This window comes from Lissotriton helveticus, chromosome 1_1 (assembly GCF_964261635.1).
Source record: "Lissotriton helveticus chromosome 1_1, aLisHel1.1, whole genome shotgun sequence".
Taxonomy (NCBI): Eukaryota; Metazoa; Chordata; class Amphibia; order Caudata; family Salamandridae; genus Lissotriton; species Lissotriton helveticus.
In genome coordinates this window covers 1,979,193,716-1,979,209,615 of record NC_136057.1, presented here as the reverse complement: position 1 = coordinate 1,979,209,615, position 15,900 = coordinate 1,979,193,716, and the positions used below count along the sequence as shown (strand labels likewise).

At 39.6% G+C, this 15,900-nt stretch overlaps 1 protein-coding gene across 1 annotated transcript in view; it reads left to right on the top strand.

Moving 5' to 3' along the window:
• DPYD (dihydropyrimidine dehydrogenase) overlaps positions 1-15,900 on the top strand; it is a 3,662,673-nt gene that overhangs the window by 3,561,524 nt on the left and 85,249 nt on the right. The window contains exon 21 of the mRNA XM_078644210.1: positions 15,560-15,700. Coding sequence (XP_078500336.1) covers positions 15,560-15,700 — 141 coding nt within the window. The remainder of the gene's footprint in view (positions 1-15,559; positions 15,701-15,900) is intronic.

Below are 15,900 nucleotides of genomic sequence, written 5' to 3'. Positions count from 1 at the left end.
AACCTAGGAAAGCGTGGGGAGTTAGGTCCTGGGACTTGTAGTCAGTTGGACCATATATACTTGAATAAAGAAAATAATTTACCAACTACAAATTGTTTTAAACCCACTATTCAAGGGAAAAACAAACCAAGTGATACTCCTAGGTAATGGGGGTATATTTTATTCGTACCCTTTCAATTTATTTTTATTTTTTCAAAGTGTAAACATATTGTATGAAAAGGACACTTTACGTTCTTCCACATTTAAAGCAATTTTTCATTATATATACAAATATACAATACAATTAAACAATACAACACTTACATAAACACACCTTTGTTACCATATATACAGACTATTATTTCCCAAAAGAGGGGCAAGGGTCAAGCTTACGACTCACGAAATGATTCATCTATCAACAAAATGCAGTTTTTTAACGATTTATTCACCATAAATTAATTCTGTGGTCTACTGAACAACTAATAGCTAATCTTTTTCTGTGTGCCTGTGGTCTACTGAACAACTAATAGCTAATCTTTTTCTGTGTGCCGACGCGTTTCGAACTCGATGTATTGAATTGTCGAGTTCTCATCAGGGCTCAATCTCTTGAATTTTTCTAGAAATATATAAAACAAAGTGTTTTTACTCATTTAATCTATACTCCGTCTGCTTTTCATCAGCATACTCTAGTATCACCATTTTTTACCTTTGTTCCAGCAGCCGCCGGTCCGCAGGTACTTTGGTTATTTTGAACTGGAATAACTTGGACCTGTAGGTGGGTAAGGGAATTGTATAACTTCCTCTTTAAGTTGCATACAAATGAGAATGCACGTACTTTAATTTGGCATGCCTCAATATGTGGGCAGAGATCCATGACGATCCTCCGAGTTGTTTTTCTCTGTTCTTCAAGGTATTTAACTGCCTGAAAGTAACAGTGCATTACTTAAAAGTTTACACTCATTGACCTCAAAGCTAGAGAAGGAGTTCAAAACTCGAGGAAAACATACCTGGCGTTTTCGCCTAATTCGAATCTGGGCTGCAGCGCTTCTCTATTTCTTCTGCGTGTCAGCCTAAAACGGTATAACAGTACTAAGAATTTCTGTCTAATTTGATTCTTCAGTTTTACACAAAAAGGCATTTCACACTCGATAAGGCATACCTGGCGTTCACGCCGGTTTCAGCTTTGACTGCAGCGTCTCTGTGTATTCTACGTCAGTTTCAAAATCCCATTCGCGGTCGAAATATCCGCTATTCTCCTGTGTATGTAAATATGAATGGAATTAAATTTTATCTTATTTTCGATTACGGGCAGCAAATTGGGGTTTCTAGTTAGATCTTCGGTAACACTTACTTCCAACCGTGGCAATCCGGCGACCTCCTTAGTCAGTCTGTGGATGCGGCGGCCATCTTACAAGGGCTTTTTAACCATGCTGGTTACTCAAAGGAAACTTCCAATATTCTGTGGTGGCCATCTTTGAAGGGGTTTATTTAATGGTTATGAACCATTTGTGATTAGAATAAAGCAACTATTTAGCAAGCTAGATTCATCTTTATACAAATCAATTCAGCCCCATAACTTAAATCATTGTGGCTATGGCGCATCTTATATCTCACAGCCTTGCAATTTCAGATAGCGAATTCATACCATGTAGCGCACTATTGAATTTCAATATTAAATATGCCTCCTTTTTTAGCAGTATTTCATCTGGATCCATGGACCTACTGTGTTGTAGGACATATAAAACAGACCACTTAAAGTCGTTTTCAGTATGGTTTTTCTCGATGAAATGTTCTACCATTGGGGCAGTCAAAATTTTGTTTTTTAATCTTGATTTGTGCTGTGTCATTCGTGTGTTTACTTGTTGTGTTGTCTTGCCAATATAGAGTTTTTGGCATGGACACACTATGACGTACACGACATTGCGTGTTCTGCAGTTAGAAAAATGCAAGTGTTTCCATCTGACAGATCCATGTCGGAATTCCTTCCCTTCCATCGTGTTTCCACATGCCGCACAGGAACCACATTTGTGGTGTCCCTCGACTGGTTTCATCCCCCATTGGGACAATAAGTCGCTTTTTGGTTTGGGTAGTGCAATATCAGCCCTTACTAATTGCTGCCCGATACTTCTGTTTTTGCGGTACGCAAAAAGTGGACGTGGAAAAGAGCAATCCAAATTTTCAAGCAGGTGCCAGTTTTTTAAAACCACCTGTCTCAATTTATTGGTATCGGGCCCAAAGGTTGTTACACAGACCAATCGGTCCAATTCAGGTTTAATTCTAGTCTGCAGCAGACACTCTCGAGGTGTATATCGTGCCCTCTTGAACGAATGCTTTAGCAGCTTTTTAGGGTAACCTCTCTCTGTTAGTTCCTCACAGAAACGACTCGCATGTCTTTCATAGTCTGCTGACGTTGTGCAATTCCTCCTGATGCGGAGCAGTTGACCATAAGGAAGATTTGACTTCAGATTTCTGGGGTGGGCACTTTGATGGTGTAACATAGTGTTCTTATCAGTCTTTTTCCTATACAAGGAGGAAATTAGCCGTCCTTCAATGCATGTGATCTCCACGTCGAGAAAAGTCATTCGCCTGTCGCTATGTTCCATTGAAAATTTTATATCCAAATGTTTGGCATTTAGCCATGCATGGAACTGGATCAGTTCGGTGTGGCTCCCCTGCCACAGGAGTCACACGTCGTCGATGTAGCGGTACCATTGTTTGATGTTTCCACTAAATGTATTCTCATTATCAATGAACTTTCTTTCATACTCAGCCATGTATAGGATGGCCATCTCTGGGGCATAAGGACATCCCATGGCCGTCCCTTTCGTCTGCTTGAAGAACTGCTCGTTGAATCGAAAATAGTTCTTCCTTAGGGCTATTTCAGCTAATTTAAGAATAAAACTAGTGGGAACCCGATGTGGTCTTTCACGGGCTTCCAAATATAGTTCTATTACCTCCAGTGCTTCGTCCTGGGGGATCTGCGTATACAATGACGTCACATCCATAGTGACTAACAGCTGTGACCTAGGATCAAATTCCGTACCTTCCACTTTGACTAAAAAATCCATAGTATCTTTTAAATATGATTTTACTGTACTTATGAAAGGTTTCAAAAAGAAATCAACGTATTTAGCCAGCGGTTCCAGGCAGGAGTCACACCCAGAGAAGATTGGTCGTCCAGGCGGTTCATTTAGATTTTTATGAATCTTTGGGAGAAAGTAGAGGACAGGAGTCCTAGGGAATTTTTTAATCAGGAAATCACCTTCTTTTGTTCCCACATAGCCATTATCTATACCACCCTGGACGGTATCAGCTATTAAGCCTTGTATGTTTTTAACAGGGTCTTCCTCCAGCATTCTATACCACGTGTTGTTATTGACCTGTAGTGCAGCTTCTTTTAGATATTTGTCCCTTGGCCAAAGGACTACTGCACCACCTTTGTCAGCCTGCTTTATAACTATTGACTGATCTGCCCTTAAGTCTTTTAGTGCACTTCTTTGTCCTTTGCTTATATTTTGTTGGATGAATTTTTTATTTTTATTTTCCAATTGGTCTATAGAAGATAGCAAAGTCTGTTCGAAGGCATACACTTGTTTGGGAATTTTCTGGGTTGGTATAAAGTTTGATTTGTTACGTAACCCAGTGGTCTCTTTCTCAATCATCGGTGGCTGATTAGCAAAAAAGGCCCTCAGTTTGATTTTCCGACAAAACTCAATGGTTTCGAGTTTCATTTGTGTAAAATCTGTGGGCTGGCGTGGAACAAATTTTAATCCCAAGTTTAAAACAGACTCTTCATCTCTCGTTAGTTGTTTAGGGGATAGATTCACCACTGTAGTGGTTTCATTTACGACTTGTAATAGTTTCTCCTTGTCCGCATCTCCCATGGTACTTTGTACCTTGTTTTTGCCTGTTGGCCTTTTTCTAAAAAAGATACCTGTTTTTTCTTTTGATTCCCACGGCTGTCAGACCCTGATGATTCAGTTGAAGAAGATGTTTCAGAAAAAGTTTTGAATCTGTTACGAGATCTTCCCTGATAGTTATAAAGTGCCTCCCTGGAGTCTGATTGTGTATAGTACTCGTCCTTAAGAAAGGGATTCGCCTTTTCAAGTGTGAAAGCCTTTGAATCTTTTTCGTACTGTGCAATTTTGTTATTCAGCGCGTTATCCTTAAAAGTTAGGATCTCCTTCTCTATTTTTTCAAGAAGTGCTTTTGCATCAGATATTGTAGGGCTGTCCTTAATCGCCTCTGTTAGTGTCACTATTTCTTCTAGTTCTTTAGCAATCAATCTCTGTGCGGTTTCAATGGTATGGACCATAAGGTCCCTACTGCATTTCGTGTTGATGCAACTGAACCCCTTCCTGAATACGCGCTGAATAACAAAATTGCACAGTACGAAAAAGATTCAAAGGCTTTCACACTTGAAAAGGCGAATCCCTTTCTTAAGGACGAGTACTATACACAATCAGACTCCAGGGAGGCACTTTATAACTATCAGGGAAGATCTCGTAACAGATTCAAAACTTTTTCTGAAACATCTTCTTCAACTGAATCATCAGGGTCTGACAGCCGCGGGAATCAAAAGAAAAAACAGGTATCTTTTTTAGAAAAAGGCCAACAGGCAAAAACAAGGTACAAAGTACCATGGGAGATGCGGACAAGGAGAAACTATTACAAGTCGTAAATGAAACCACTACAGTGGTGAATCTATCCCCTAAACAACTAACGAGAGATGAAGAGTCTGTTTTAAACTTGGGATTAAAATGTGTTCCACGCCAGCCCACAGATTTTACACAAATGAAACTCGAAACCATTGAGTTTTGTCGGAAAATCAAACTGAGGGCCTTTTTTGCTAATCAGCCACCGATGATTGAGAAAGAGACCACTGGGTTACGTAACAAATCAAACTTTATACCAACCCAGAAAATTCCCAAACAAGTGTATGCCTTCGAACAGACTTTGCTATCTTCTATAGACCAATTGGAAAATAAAAATAAAAAATTCATCCAACAAAATATAAGCAAAGGACAAAGAAGTGCACTAAAAGACTTAAGGGCAGATCAGTCAATAGTTATAAAGCAGGCTGACAAAGGTGGTGCAGTAGTCCTTTGGCCAAGGGACAAATATCTAAAAGAAGCTGCACTACAGGTCAATAACAACACGTGGTATAGAATGCTGGAGGAAGACCCTGTTAAAAACATACAAGGCTTAATAGCTGATACCGTCCAGGGTGGTATAGATAATGGCTATGTGGGAACAAAAGAAGGTGATTTCCTGATTAAAAAATTCCCTAGGACTCCTGTCCTCTACTTTCTCCCAAAGATTCATAAAAATCTAAATGAACCGCCTGGACGACCAATCGTCTCTGGGTGTGACTCCTGCCTGGAACCGCTGGCTAAATACGTTGATTTCTTTTTGAAACCTTTCATAAGTACAGTAAAATCATATTTAAAAGATACTATGGATTTTTTAGTCAAAGTGGAAGGTACGGAATTTGATCCTAGGTCACAGCTGTTAGTCACTATGGATGTGACGTCATTGTATACGCAGATCCCCCAGGACGAAGCACTGGAGGTAATAGAACTATATTTGGAAGCCCGTGAAAGACCACATCGGGTTCCCACTAGTTTTATTCTTAAATTAGCTGAAATAGCCCTAAGGAAGAACTATTTTCGATTCAACGAGCAGTTCTTCATGCAGACGAAAGGGACGGCCATGGGATGTCCTTATGCCCCAGAGATGGCCATCCTATACATGGCTGAGTATGAAAGAAAGTTCATTGATAATGAGAATACATTTAGTGGAAATATCAAACAATGGTACCGCTACATCGACGACGTGTGGCTCCTGTGGCAGGGGAGCCACACCGAACTGATCCAGTTCCATGCATGGCTAAATGCCAAACATTTGGATATAAAATTTTTAATGGAACATAGCGACAGGCGAATGACTTTTCTCGACGTGGAGATCACATGCATTGAAGGACGGCTAATTTCCTCCTTGTATAGGAAAAAGACTGATAAGAACACTATGTTACACCATCAAAGTGCCCACCCCAGAAATCTGAAGTCAAATCTTCCTTATGGTCAACTGCTCCGCATCAGGAGGAATTGCACAACGTCAGCAGACTATGAAAGACATGCGAGTCGTTTCTGTGAGGAACTAACAGAGAGAGGTTACCCTAAAAAGCTGCTAAAGCATTAGTTCAAGAGGGCACGATATACACCTCGAGAGTGTCTGCTGCAGACTAGAATTAAACCTGAATTGGACCGATTGTTCTGTGTAACAACCTTTGGGCCCGATACCAATAAATTGAGACAGGTGGTTTTAAAAAACTGGCACCTGCTTGAAAATTTGGATTGCTCTTTTCCACGTCCACTTTTTGCGTACCGCAAAAACAGAAGTATCGGGCAGCAATTAGTAAGGGCTGATATTGCACTACCCAAACCAAAAAGCGACTTATTGTCCCAATGGGGGATGAAACCAGTCGAGGGACACCACAAATGTGGTTCCTGTGTGGCATGTGGAAACACGATGGAAGGGAAGGAATTCCGACATGGATCTGTCAGATGGAAACACTTGCATTTTTCTAACTGCAGAACACGCAATGTCGTGTACGTCATAGTGTGTCCATGCCAAAAACTCTATATTGGCAAGACAACACAACAAGTAAACACATGAATGACACAGCACAAATCAAGATTAAAAAACAAAATTTTGACTGCCCCAATGGTAGAACATTTCATCGAGAAAAACCATACTGAAAACGACTTTAAGTGGTCTGTTTTATATGTCCTACAACACAGTAGGTCCATGGATCCAGATGAAATACTGCTAAAAAAGGAGGCATATTTAATATTGAAATTCAATAGTGCGCTATATGGTATGAATTCGCTATCTGAAATTGCAAGGCTGTGAGATATAAGATGCGCCATAGCCACAATGATTTATGTTATGGGGCTGAATTGATTTGTATTAAGATGAATCTAGCTTGCTAAAGAGTTGCTTTATTCTAATCACAAATGGTTCATAACCATTAAATAAACCCCTTCAAAGATGGCCACCACAGAATATTGGAAGTTTCCTTTGAGTAACCAGCATGGTTAAAAAGCCCTTGTAAGATGGCCGCCGCATCCACAGACTGACTAAGGAGGTCGCCGGATTGCCACGGTTGGAAGTAAGTGTTACCGAAGATCTAACTAGAAACCCCAATTTGCTGCCCGTAGTCGAAAATAAGATAAAATTTAATTCCATTCATATTTACATACACAGGAGAATAGCGGATATTTCGACCGCGAATGGGATTTTGAAACTGACGTAGAATACACAGAGACGCTGCAGTCAAAGCTGAAACCGGCGTGAACGCCAGGTATGCCTTATTGAGTGTGAAATGCCTTTTTGTGTAAAACTGAAGAATCAAATTAGACAGAAATTCTTAGTACTGTTATACCGTTTTAGGCTGACACGCAGAAGAAATAGAGAAGCGCTGCAGCCCAGATTCGAATTAGGCGAAAACGCCAGGTATGTTTTCCTCGAGTTTTGAACTCCTTCTCTAGCTTTGAGGTCAATGAGTGTAAACTTTTAAGTAATGCACTGTTACTTTCAGGCAGTTAAATACCTTGAAGAACAGAGAAAAACAACTCGGAGGATCGTCATAGATCTCTGCCCACATATTGAGGTATGCCAAATTAAAGTACGTGCATTCTCATTTGTATGCAACTTAAAGAGGAAGTTATACAATTCCCTTACCCACCTACAGGTCCAAGTTATTCCAGTTCAAAATAACCAAAGTACCTGCGGACCGGCGGCTGCTGGAACAAAGGTAAAAAATGGTGATACTAGAGTATGCTGATGAAAAGCAGACGGAGTATAGATTAAATGAGTAAAAACACTTTGTTTTATATATTTCTAGAAAAATTCAAGAGATCGAGCCCTGATGAGAACTCGACAATTCAATACATCGAGTTCGAAACGCGTCGCCACACAGAAAAAGATTAGCTATTAGTTGTTCAGTAGACCACAGGCACACAGAAAAAGATTAGCTATTAGTTGTTCAGTAGACCACAGAATTAATTTATGGTGTATAAATCATTAAAAAACTGCATTTTGTTGATAGCTGAATCATTTCGTGAGTCGTAAGCTTGACCCTTGCCCCTCTTTTGGGAAATAATAGTCTGTATATATGGTAACAAAGGTGTGTTTATGTAAGTGTTGTATTGTTTAATTGTATTGTATATTTGTATATATAATGAAAAATTGCTTTAAATGTGGAAGAACGTAAAGTGTCCTTTTCATACAATATGTTTACACTTTGAAAAAATAAAAATAAATTGAAAGGGTACGAATAAAATATACCCCCATTACCTAGGAGTATCACTTGGTTTGTTTTTCCCTTGAATAGTGGGTTTAAAACAATTTGTAGTTGGTAAATTCTTTTCTTTATTCGAGCTGAACTCAACCGGCACCGGGGATCGAACCTGTGAGCTATGCGCTTGAAACCCATCATTAAAAGCATTACCATCAATATCATAAAACATCACATAAAGAATCGGATATTACTCATAAAAAGGAGCCGCCTAAAACTGTTTTCTGAGGCTATCCATCGGCATAGCGCACCTGATTCCACTTGTATTCTACAGTGTACCCACTAGCTAAACACACATCACTAACCCATTTCAAAACTCTCCTATATCTACCTACTTACTATAAAAAGTCACCTATTGCACAAGTTACAACTAAAAATTGCATGTGAGAAATGTTTTTGGAGGATTCACAGCACTTAGATATTCCATATTTGCTTACAACGGGTTATGAAAATGTCCTACGTTCAGTTCTAAAATACATAAGTAGCATATGCTCATTGTTCGATTTTATTTTTATACCACAGTCACATGAACCCCAACTTGACTTTAATCTCTTGGCCAACTGCACCTTATGATACATGAGGTTTATCTGAATATGAACCAGTAAAAGTTCCTGTCTCATAACTGGATAGGCCAGATCAAATAAATAAGGAAAAGTGGTATCAATTTGCCATGAAGCTCAACAAAATGTTGTAGATTTCTTCGCTACACATTTCTGCCTTTCTTTCCCTTATGTCTATTTTGGTAACATGAAATGGAACATCACAACTGGGAGAGCTCAATAAATATTCATCTTTCAAGGACTACATTAGCTTCCTTAGACTTGCTGCCGAGTTCATCTCACTTCTTAGAATTCCGTCTTTGCAAAACTGAGATATTTTAAGCTCACGTGGCTTTAGCAACTTGTTCCAAAACCTCAGGACAGCCATTTCTGAAAGGCAGGTCCATTAATTCATACCTAACCTCAGCCTTAGTGCCTGTACTTTTGCATATTTTGGCATTTTTAACACCCATTACAGTCCCTGCCCTTCCAATTCCCTTCACTGACTTTCAAACATGCACCCTTGCCTTAGGCTATTCCCAGTCATGATCTTGTCTCATAGGTTGCCATCATTATCTAAATCCACCTGTGCCCAGTTCTCCTGATGGAGTTCCCTAAGTATACTGAGTAGGTCGCTAAGTATCCCAATATTATTCCGGTCAGCCCAAAGAATCTTGCAGTTCACCAAATCAAAGGCTGCCCCAAAGTCTACAAAACAGCAGATAAGATTAGCTTTCCAATCAATTGCCTTCGTTGCAATGGTCCATATTTTAAAGCAATGATCCATGGTGGAGTGTCCGGGATTCTACAGATATCAATCTTTCCATCACACCCTGACTTTCTCCCCCACAACCATTAAACGTATTATGTTATGTTATGTTATATCCATTTATAGCGCGCTCGGATACCCGAGAGTGTCCCGGCGCGGTGCCAGAGGGGTACAAGGAGGAGCTATCAAGCAAAGAAGTGAGTCTTAAGTTTCCTTTTGAACACAGCTGGGTCCTGGATGGACCGCAAAGCAAGCGGGAGGGCATTTCAGGCTGCACTTGCCTTCACCACAAAAGAGCTACCACCCACCCTCTGGAGCTTGAAGCGCGGAACCCGAGCCAAGCACAAGGACATAGATTGGAGCACAGGCAAAGGAAAGTAAAAGGAGAAGCGCCTCTGAAGATAAAGGGGGCCATAGCCATGGAGAGCGCGGTGGGCCAAAACCAGATATTTGAACTTGACTCTGCCAGCGACAGGCAACCAATGAAGAGAGCGCAACTGGAGAGCCACACTGTTCCTTGTCGTAATGCCCAATAACAATCTGGCCGCCACATTTTGGACCCCCTGGAGTTTTTTAAACAGTTAGCCATGGGTGCCAGCATAGAGGGCATTGGCGTAATCCAAGGGTGATAGAATCAGAGCACATGTGACAGTTTCTCTTGCTGCTTGCGGGAGGAGTGGAAAAAAAATCCCCAGAGTCTTGAGGAGGCCGAAACAGCATCCGGCCAGTTTCTTAACATGTGTTGTAAAAGAGAGACACTCATTGAACCACACTCCCAGGTTTTTAGCGGGCTGTCCCGAAGAGAGGGATAGAGGAGAGGTGGGAGGCCACAGCTGCTCACGAAAGTCAGCGGGAAACTTGCCATAGAGCAGACTCTCGGATTTTTGTTCATTGCACTTGAGTTGTGCATCTGCCAGCCATTTAAAGATGGAAACTAAGCACTGTTGCACCGCTGAGACGGAATAAGATGTTTTGTCCCAGGTAAACAGCAACTGCATATCGTCCGCATAGGCCATCACCTTAGACCCAAGTTCCTCGGCCAGATATATCAATGGCGTAACATAAATGTTAAAGAGGAGTGGGCTAAGGGAGGAGCCCTGCAGGACACCAGTGGTAACCAGCTGAGGGGAGGAGAAGAAAGGAGGGGGCCAAATCTGCTCGAACCGCTCCTCCAGGAAAGACAACGCCAAACAGCTCTCGATACACCAATCAGTAACTGGAGAAAACTAACAAAAAAGAACCTGAGGTTTCTAAAAGATTTTATTTGCTCGTAGTAACTGGTAAAATCCTAATACTAAATCAATTATCTAGTGTAGGCCCATTCTGCCGATGAGAAATTATCCATTTTAATCACCAGCTCAGAACGTTTATTAACTGTTAGACTATGCACAATTGCACTTTAATTCTCATTGCTAAATTTAAGACTCTGCACAAGTGCTTTTAACCATTGCTGCTAACTGTAAGATATTGCACAGGTACACTTTATTTGGTACATCTTAATTTTTGAAACACCAATGTCTGTATTCCAAAATTGGGGGTAGGGCAGGTAGTCCCATTGAGAGGGTTTTTATCTTACATTCGGAGAAATGCTTTTTGCGATGGGTGCAAAATATGAAACAATTTTAAAATGTACTTCGATATTACTCGTATTAGATTATATTACATGTGCTTTTGTTTTTTTATAGTTGCAATTTTAGATAGATTAATTTGGATTAATTAAGTGCACTCTTATTATTGCTGTTAGATGCAAGACACTGTACAAATGCACTTTACCAATTGCACCTCAACTATGGTATATTGGAATGTGAATTTTAAAAATTGAGGGTAGTGTGGTCGTTCCATTGTGAACATTTTAACTTTCATTTAAAGGGATATCTCCTGCGACTGCGAAAAAGAGTATTGATTACTACTGTACCACGATATTTCTTAACAAAATGTAGTATATGTGCGTTGTCGGCTAAAGATGTGATTCTAGTTAAGTTAATTGGTATAATAATGCTCATAACCCAATGTGTTTTTTATTATTGTTTGTAATCATTTTTATTAATCAACAAATCAATTATTTCTTCTTCTTTTCCATCCAATCTTGTTTTTAACCTTTTTTGGAAGGTCATATCTGAAAACCGCCACAATTACTTTATATTTATTTAATTAATTAATTAATTACTTTATATCTACAACTCTGCAACTGCCACTAGGCTTCCAAAGGAATGTGATCACTACCATTTACATTTAACACCCTCAATTATGAATCACATGAAAATACTAAGCTGATAAAAACACATAATAGATCAAGCATGATTGAAGTCCAAAGCAGAATGTTTCACGAGCAGAAATATCACTCTGAAATTGGGTTACTTTTTTTACAAAATGGATTTGAATTTTGGTGGATGGGTTATCCGTCACCATTGTGACAGAGTAACCCATCTAACGAGATCTGAATGAGGCCCTTGGTGATTTCCTTCCCATCTTTTCTTTTCACAAAACCAACACATTTTATATCTTCTGATGAAATTCCCTCAAGATTTTTACACTTCTTAGTTTTCCAAGCATTTACTCCATTGTAGACGGTATAGTTGAGTACATGTTTTCCCTTTTTTGATACATCAAAATACAATGCAAACTCTTCTTCCCCCTGTTCTGGGGGACATATATGCAGATTGTATTTCGCTGACTGATTTACTTTTCCTAATTTCCCGGGGACCTTTGAGATAGATTCTCACTTTTCAAACGTTATCCCTTCCTTGTCCCTCACCTGTCTCCTTATCCCTTCTTCCTGAACCACTTTCTCCTTTTGCTGCGATAGTATATCCTTTGACCTGCTTTTAACAGACACCTTATTTTTCTCTTGTGCTTGCCTAATTTGAGCACCAACGTAAGTGCCAGAGTATTTTTGTGGGTAAATGAGAGGTTTCTTCTCTTTATTTTGGCTATTAATTTTGTTAGTTCTTTCCCTTTGTATCATAGTTTGGATATCTTCCTGTTTCTTTTCCCGCGCCTGTTTTTATTTCCTAGGCTATTTGACCAGTTTTTCCTAAAAAAGAGGTAGTCACCTCGCCTCTTCACCAACATTGCTTGGTGTAACACAAATACAGTGGTAGACTCCTTTTGGGAGATAGCTTGGGTTTCATCTGAGTCCTCTACTGTCCTTACCAGGGTTTGTATGCATTTGTTTATATTTTTTAATTCATAAGCTATTGGTTTTTCATTGCCTCATTATTTAAAAGCACTGATTCTAATATTATGTGAAGGGTTTTCTGTATTTGAGGCATGACATCCATCATCGACCAAAATGGGCAGATAGAGGTTTCTGGTATATTATTCAAGGATTCACTACTAAACCTTTCTTGAGAATTATTTCTTGCCCCAAAAACGTCTCTTACCCCTGTGCTTTTCACACCCTCCCTCTGTACAAAATACTTATATAACTTAGTATGTGACCGTTCTGTACTGCCATTAATTGGTTTGGAATCTTCCTCTCTCGTCTCCATTCTATTTCAGAGCCCCTGAAATCCCAACTAAAATTTAAGGGAGAAAGAGGGCCTGGGGGCTATTGGGCAACGTTCTCATATGAGGGCTCACTAGGGTGTTGCTCACAATGTGACAGAACTGATTATTCATCAAGTGAAATCTTATCTGCCATCTGATCATCAGTCATGCTTCTCTCTCCCACTTTCCCTCTCCTAAAATGTCTCCCCACAAATTGCCTAACTGAGGTTGCTAACTCAACTACTGTGGTGGTTAATCTTGCCCTTTACTTCCTTCCAGGGACTAAGACAAATCCTGAAGCTTGGGTGTTTATTCTCCCTCTTTTTTACTCTCTATTCTTTTCATTGTTGGCGCCTCAACTCCCCTCTACTAATCTCTTTCAAATCACATAACGCTTGACTCACCGTTTCTTTCCCAGAAAGTATACCTCTATTTAGGACTGTTTTGAGCAGTTTCCCTTGTCTTTTCTTATTTATGGGTATTACCTTCTTTCTCGCTTAGACCCCTAAGTCCTAAGCTATAAACATAACATTTAGCTTAATCATAAAATCAAATGCACGCTTATTAAAATCAGAATAAAAACAGTACATTAAATACGGAGTATAACTACTTATCTAAAAGTGGAGTGTACACAAACACAGTCCACAAAATAAAGAGATCCTCTCCATGCTATGTACCCTCCCACACTCAATTCTGAGAAAACAAACACTGTCACCACCCAGTTGAAAACCATTAGAATATACAATGGTTAAGCTCCCCCCACCAATTCCACACCTCCTGTAGTGTGCACAAATTCTTCTATTTACTATTTAAAGTTTCTTCTAATGCATCTGGAAATACCAGAATCCTGAACTTGGGTGGAGACTTTTTTAGGAGACTTTTTAGGAGCTACTTAATGTATTCAGTTATGTGACACTTTCTTATCGCTCATGAAGCTAGGGCTGCCATATCTTATTCCAAAAGCGTCCACTGCGAAAAACATCCATTCCTCCAAATACACTATGATGGCCTTTTTTTGTATCAAGTAATGAGAAAAAAGGAAAACATATCAAATAAAAATTACCTACTCCTTGCCTTGCTGCCATTGCTGCCCCCACCACCACAAAGCATGAGATGCCCACCTTTTTTTCACCAGAGAACACAGTTATATTCTGATGTCATTTAGTGATCAGGGATGGTGACAGATTTTGCTCCAAAAACAGAGGACCAGAGGGGTTAGAACTAGAGACTGGGAGTCTAGAACCACTCCTTACCATATCCTTAACTCCTTGGCTCCCCGAGGTATAGCACAATGTCCTTGAAATGGTCTCAAGACCCCCTTCCGGCCCCTTCTCAAGACTCAGGGCACCTCATCTGGTGCAGAACGTCCCTCTTTGGTCCCTTTTACTTCTGTAACCAGTCTTCTTCCTTCTTCTATATCCATTATCCAATAATTCTCACAAGGAACCCACTCAAGGGATGGCAGCTCAAACGTCATCCTAACTGCTGCGGAATACTCTGCTGAGAACGCTCTTGTCCAATATTATTTTTGCTCTGTTAATACTCACATACCATCATATGAATAAGGATAAGCATTTCTAAGAGAAAATATTGTGTCCTCACATTTAGGGTCTCATTAAAAGTTTCTATTCAGAGTATCGGTAACTCTGCCGCCTGTATCTACAGATACTGTAGGTAACAGTAACTTCTTGTGGTGGAGTTAAAGGATCTTACAAGCGGGTGCATTAGGTTCCTCCTAGAAATGAAAAATTACGAGGGGATTTAGTTATTAAGGATCTGATTGCACTGGAAATATCAATCTCTCCACAGATTTTCCTCAGGACATTGTGGATGATGTCCATGGGGGGCAGGGGGTGATGGGTTCTCATAGTTGCCGCAGACCTTGTCATTCCAATAGGGCGGAACTCTTGCTACCCAATTTACAGGACTTTCGATGTAGATTAAAGAAGAATTGCATTCCAAACCAACTGATCACCTTTTACAAACACCTAGAAGATCCTTTTGTGTGATTCAGCAGCAAGGCAACCAAGGTTAAACGCTATTACTTGCATATACAGATATATTTTCAATGCAGGTTTTTTACTTTATTACGTTTTGCTCTGGTTTGTGAAGGTACCAAAAGTCAACACTTAATACGTAGTACCATCGGGAATAAAACATAATACTGGTCAAAGCAAACAAATACAAATTTGACATCAAAATTATATTCAATAATTATATTTCAGCGACTGCTAATGAAAATTGAGAACTCATTGATTGATTGAGCAATAGCAAATGGAAAGAGCTAACAATTGCAATTTATTTTATCCAGGAAAATGCTTAATATATACATGTGAGAACATTACTTAATCATTATGGATAAAGGAGATATTGAAATTCCCGAAACTGCATGAATAAAACATGTTCATGATTATTTTCTAGAAACTTCCGAGCTTTGGGCCTTACTTGGAGAAACGTAAGCAATTATTGGTGGAGCAGAAAATAAAATCAATTGAAGAACGTTCCAATGATTTGACTGCTAGAGAGCCTCTCCTTCCAAAGAAACCGATCCCGACAGTGAAGGTAAGAAAACATACTTTTTCGTATATACAATGCATCGTAAATGTGACTCTGAGTAAGTGATGAGGAACAAGGAGTCCAACATGTTACCTTTTATTTTTGAGTACTTTTCTCTTTCCCACTAAATTGTTTATAGTAAACTTCGTGACTGGTATTTGGGTAATCGTGAAAAATGCTTCAATGACCTACCATTAATGGCATAA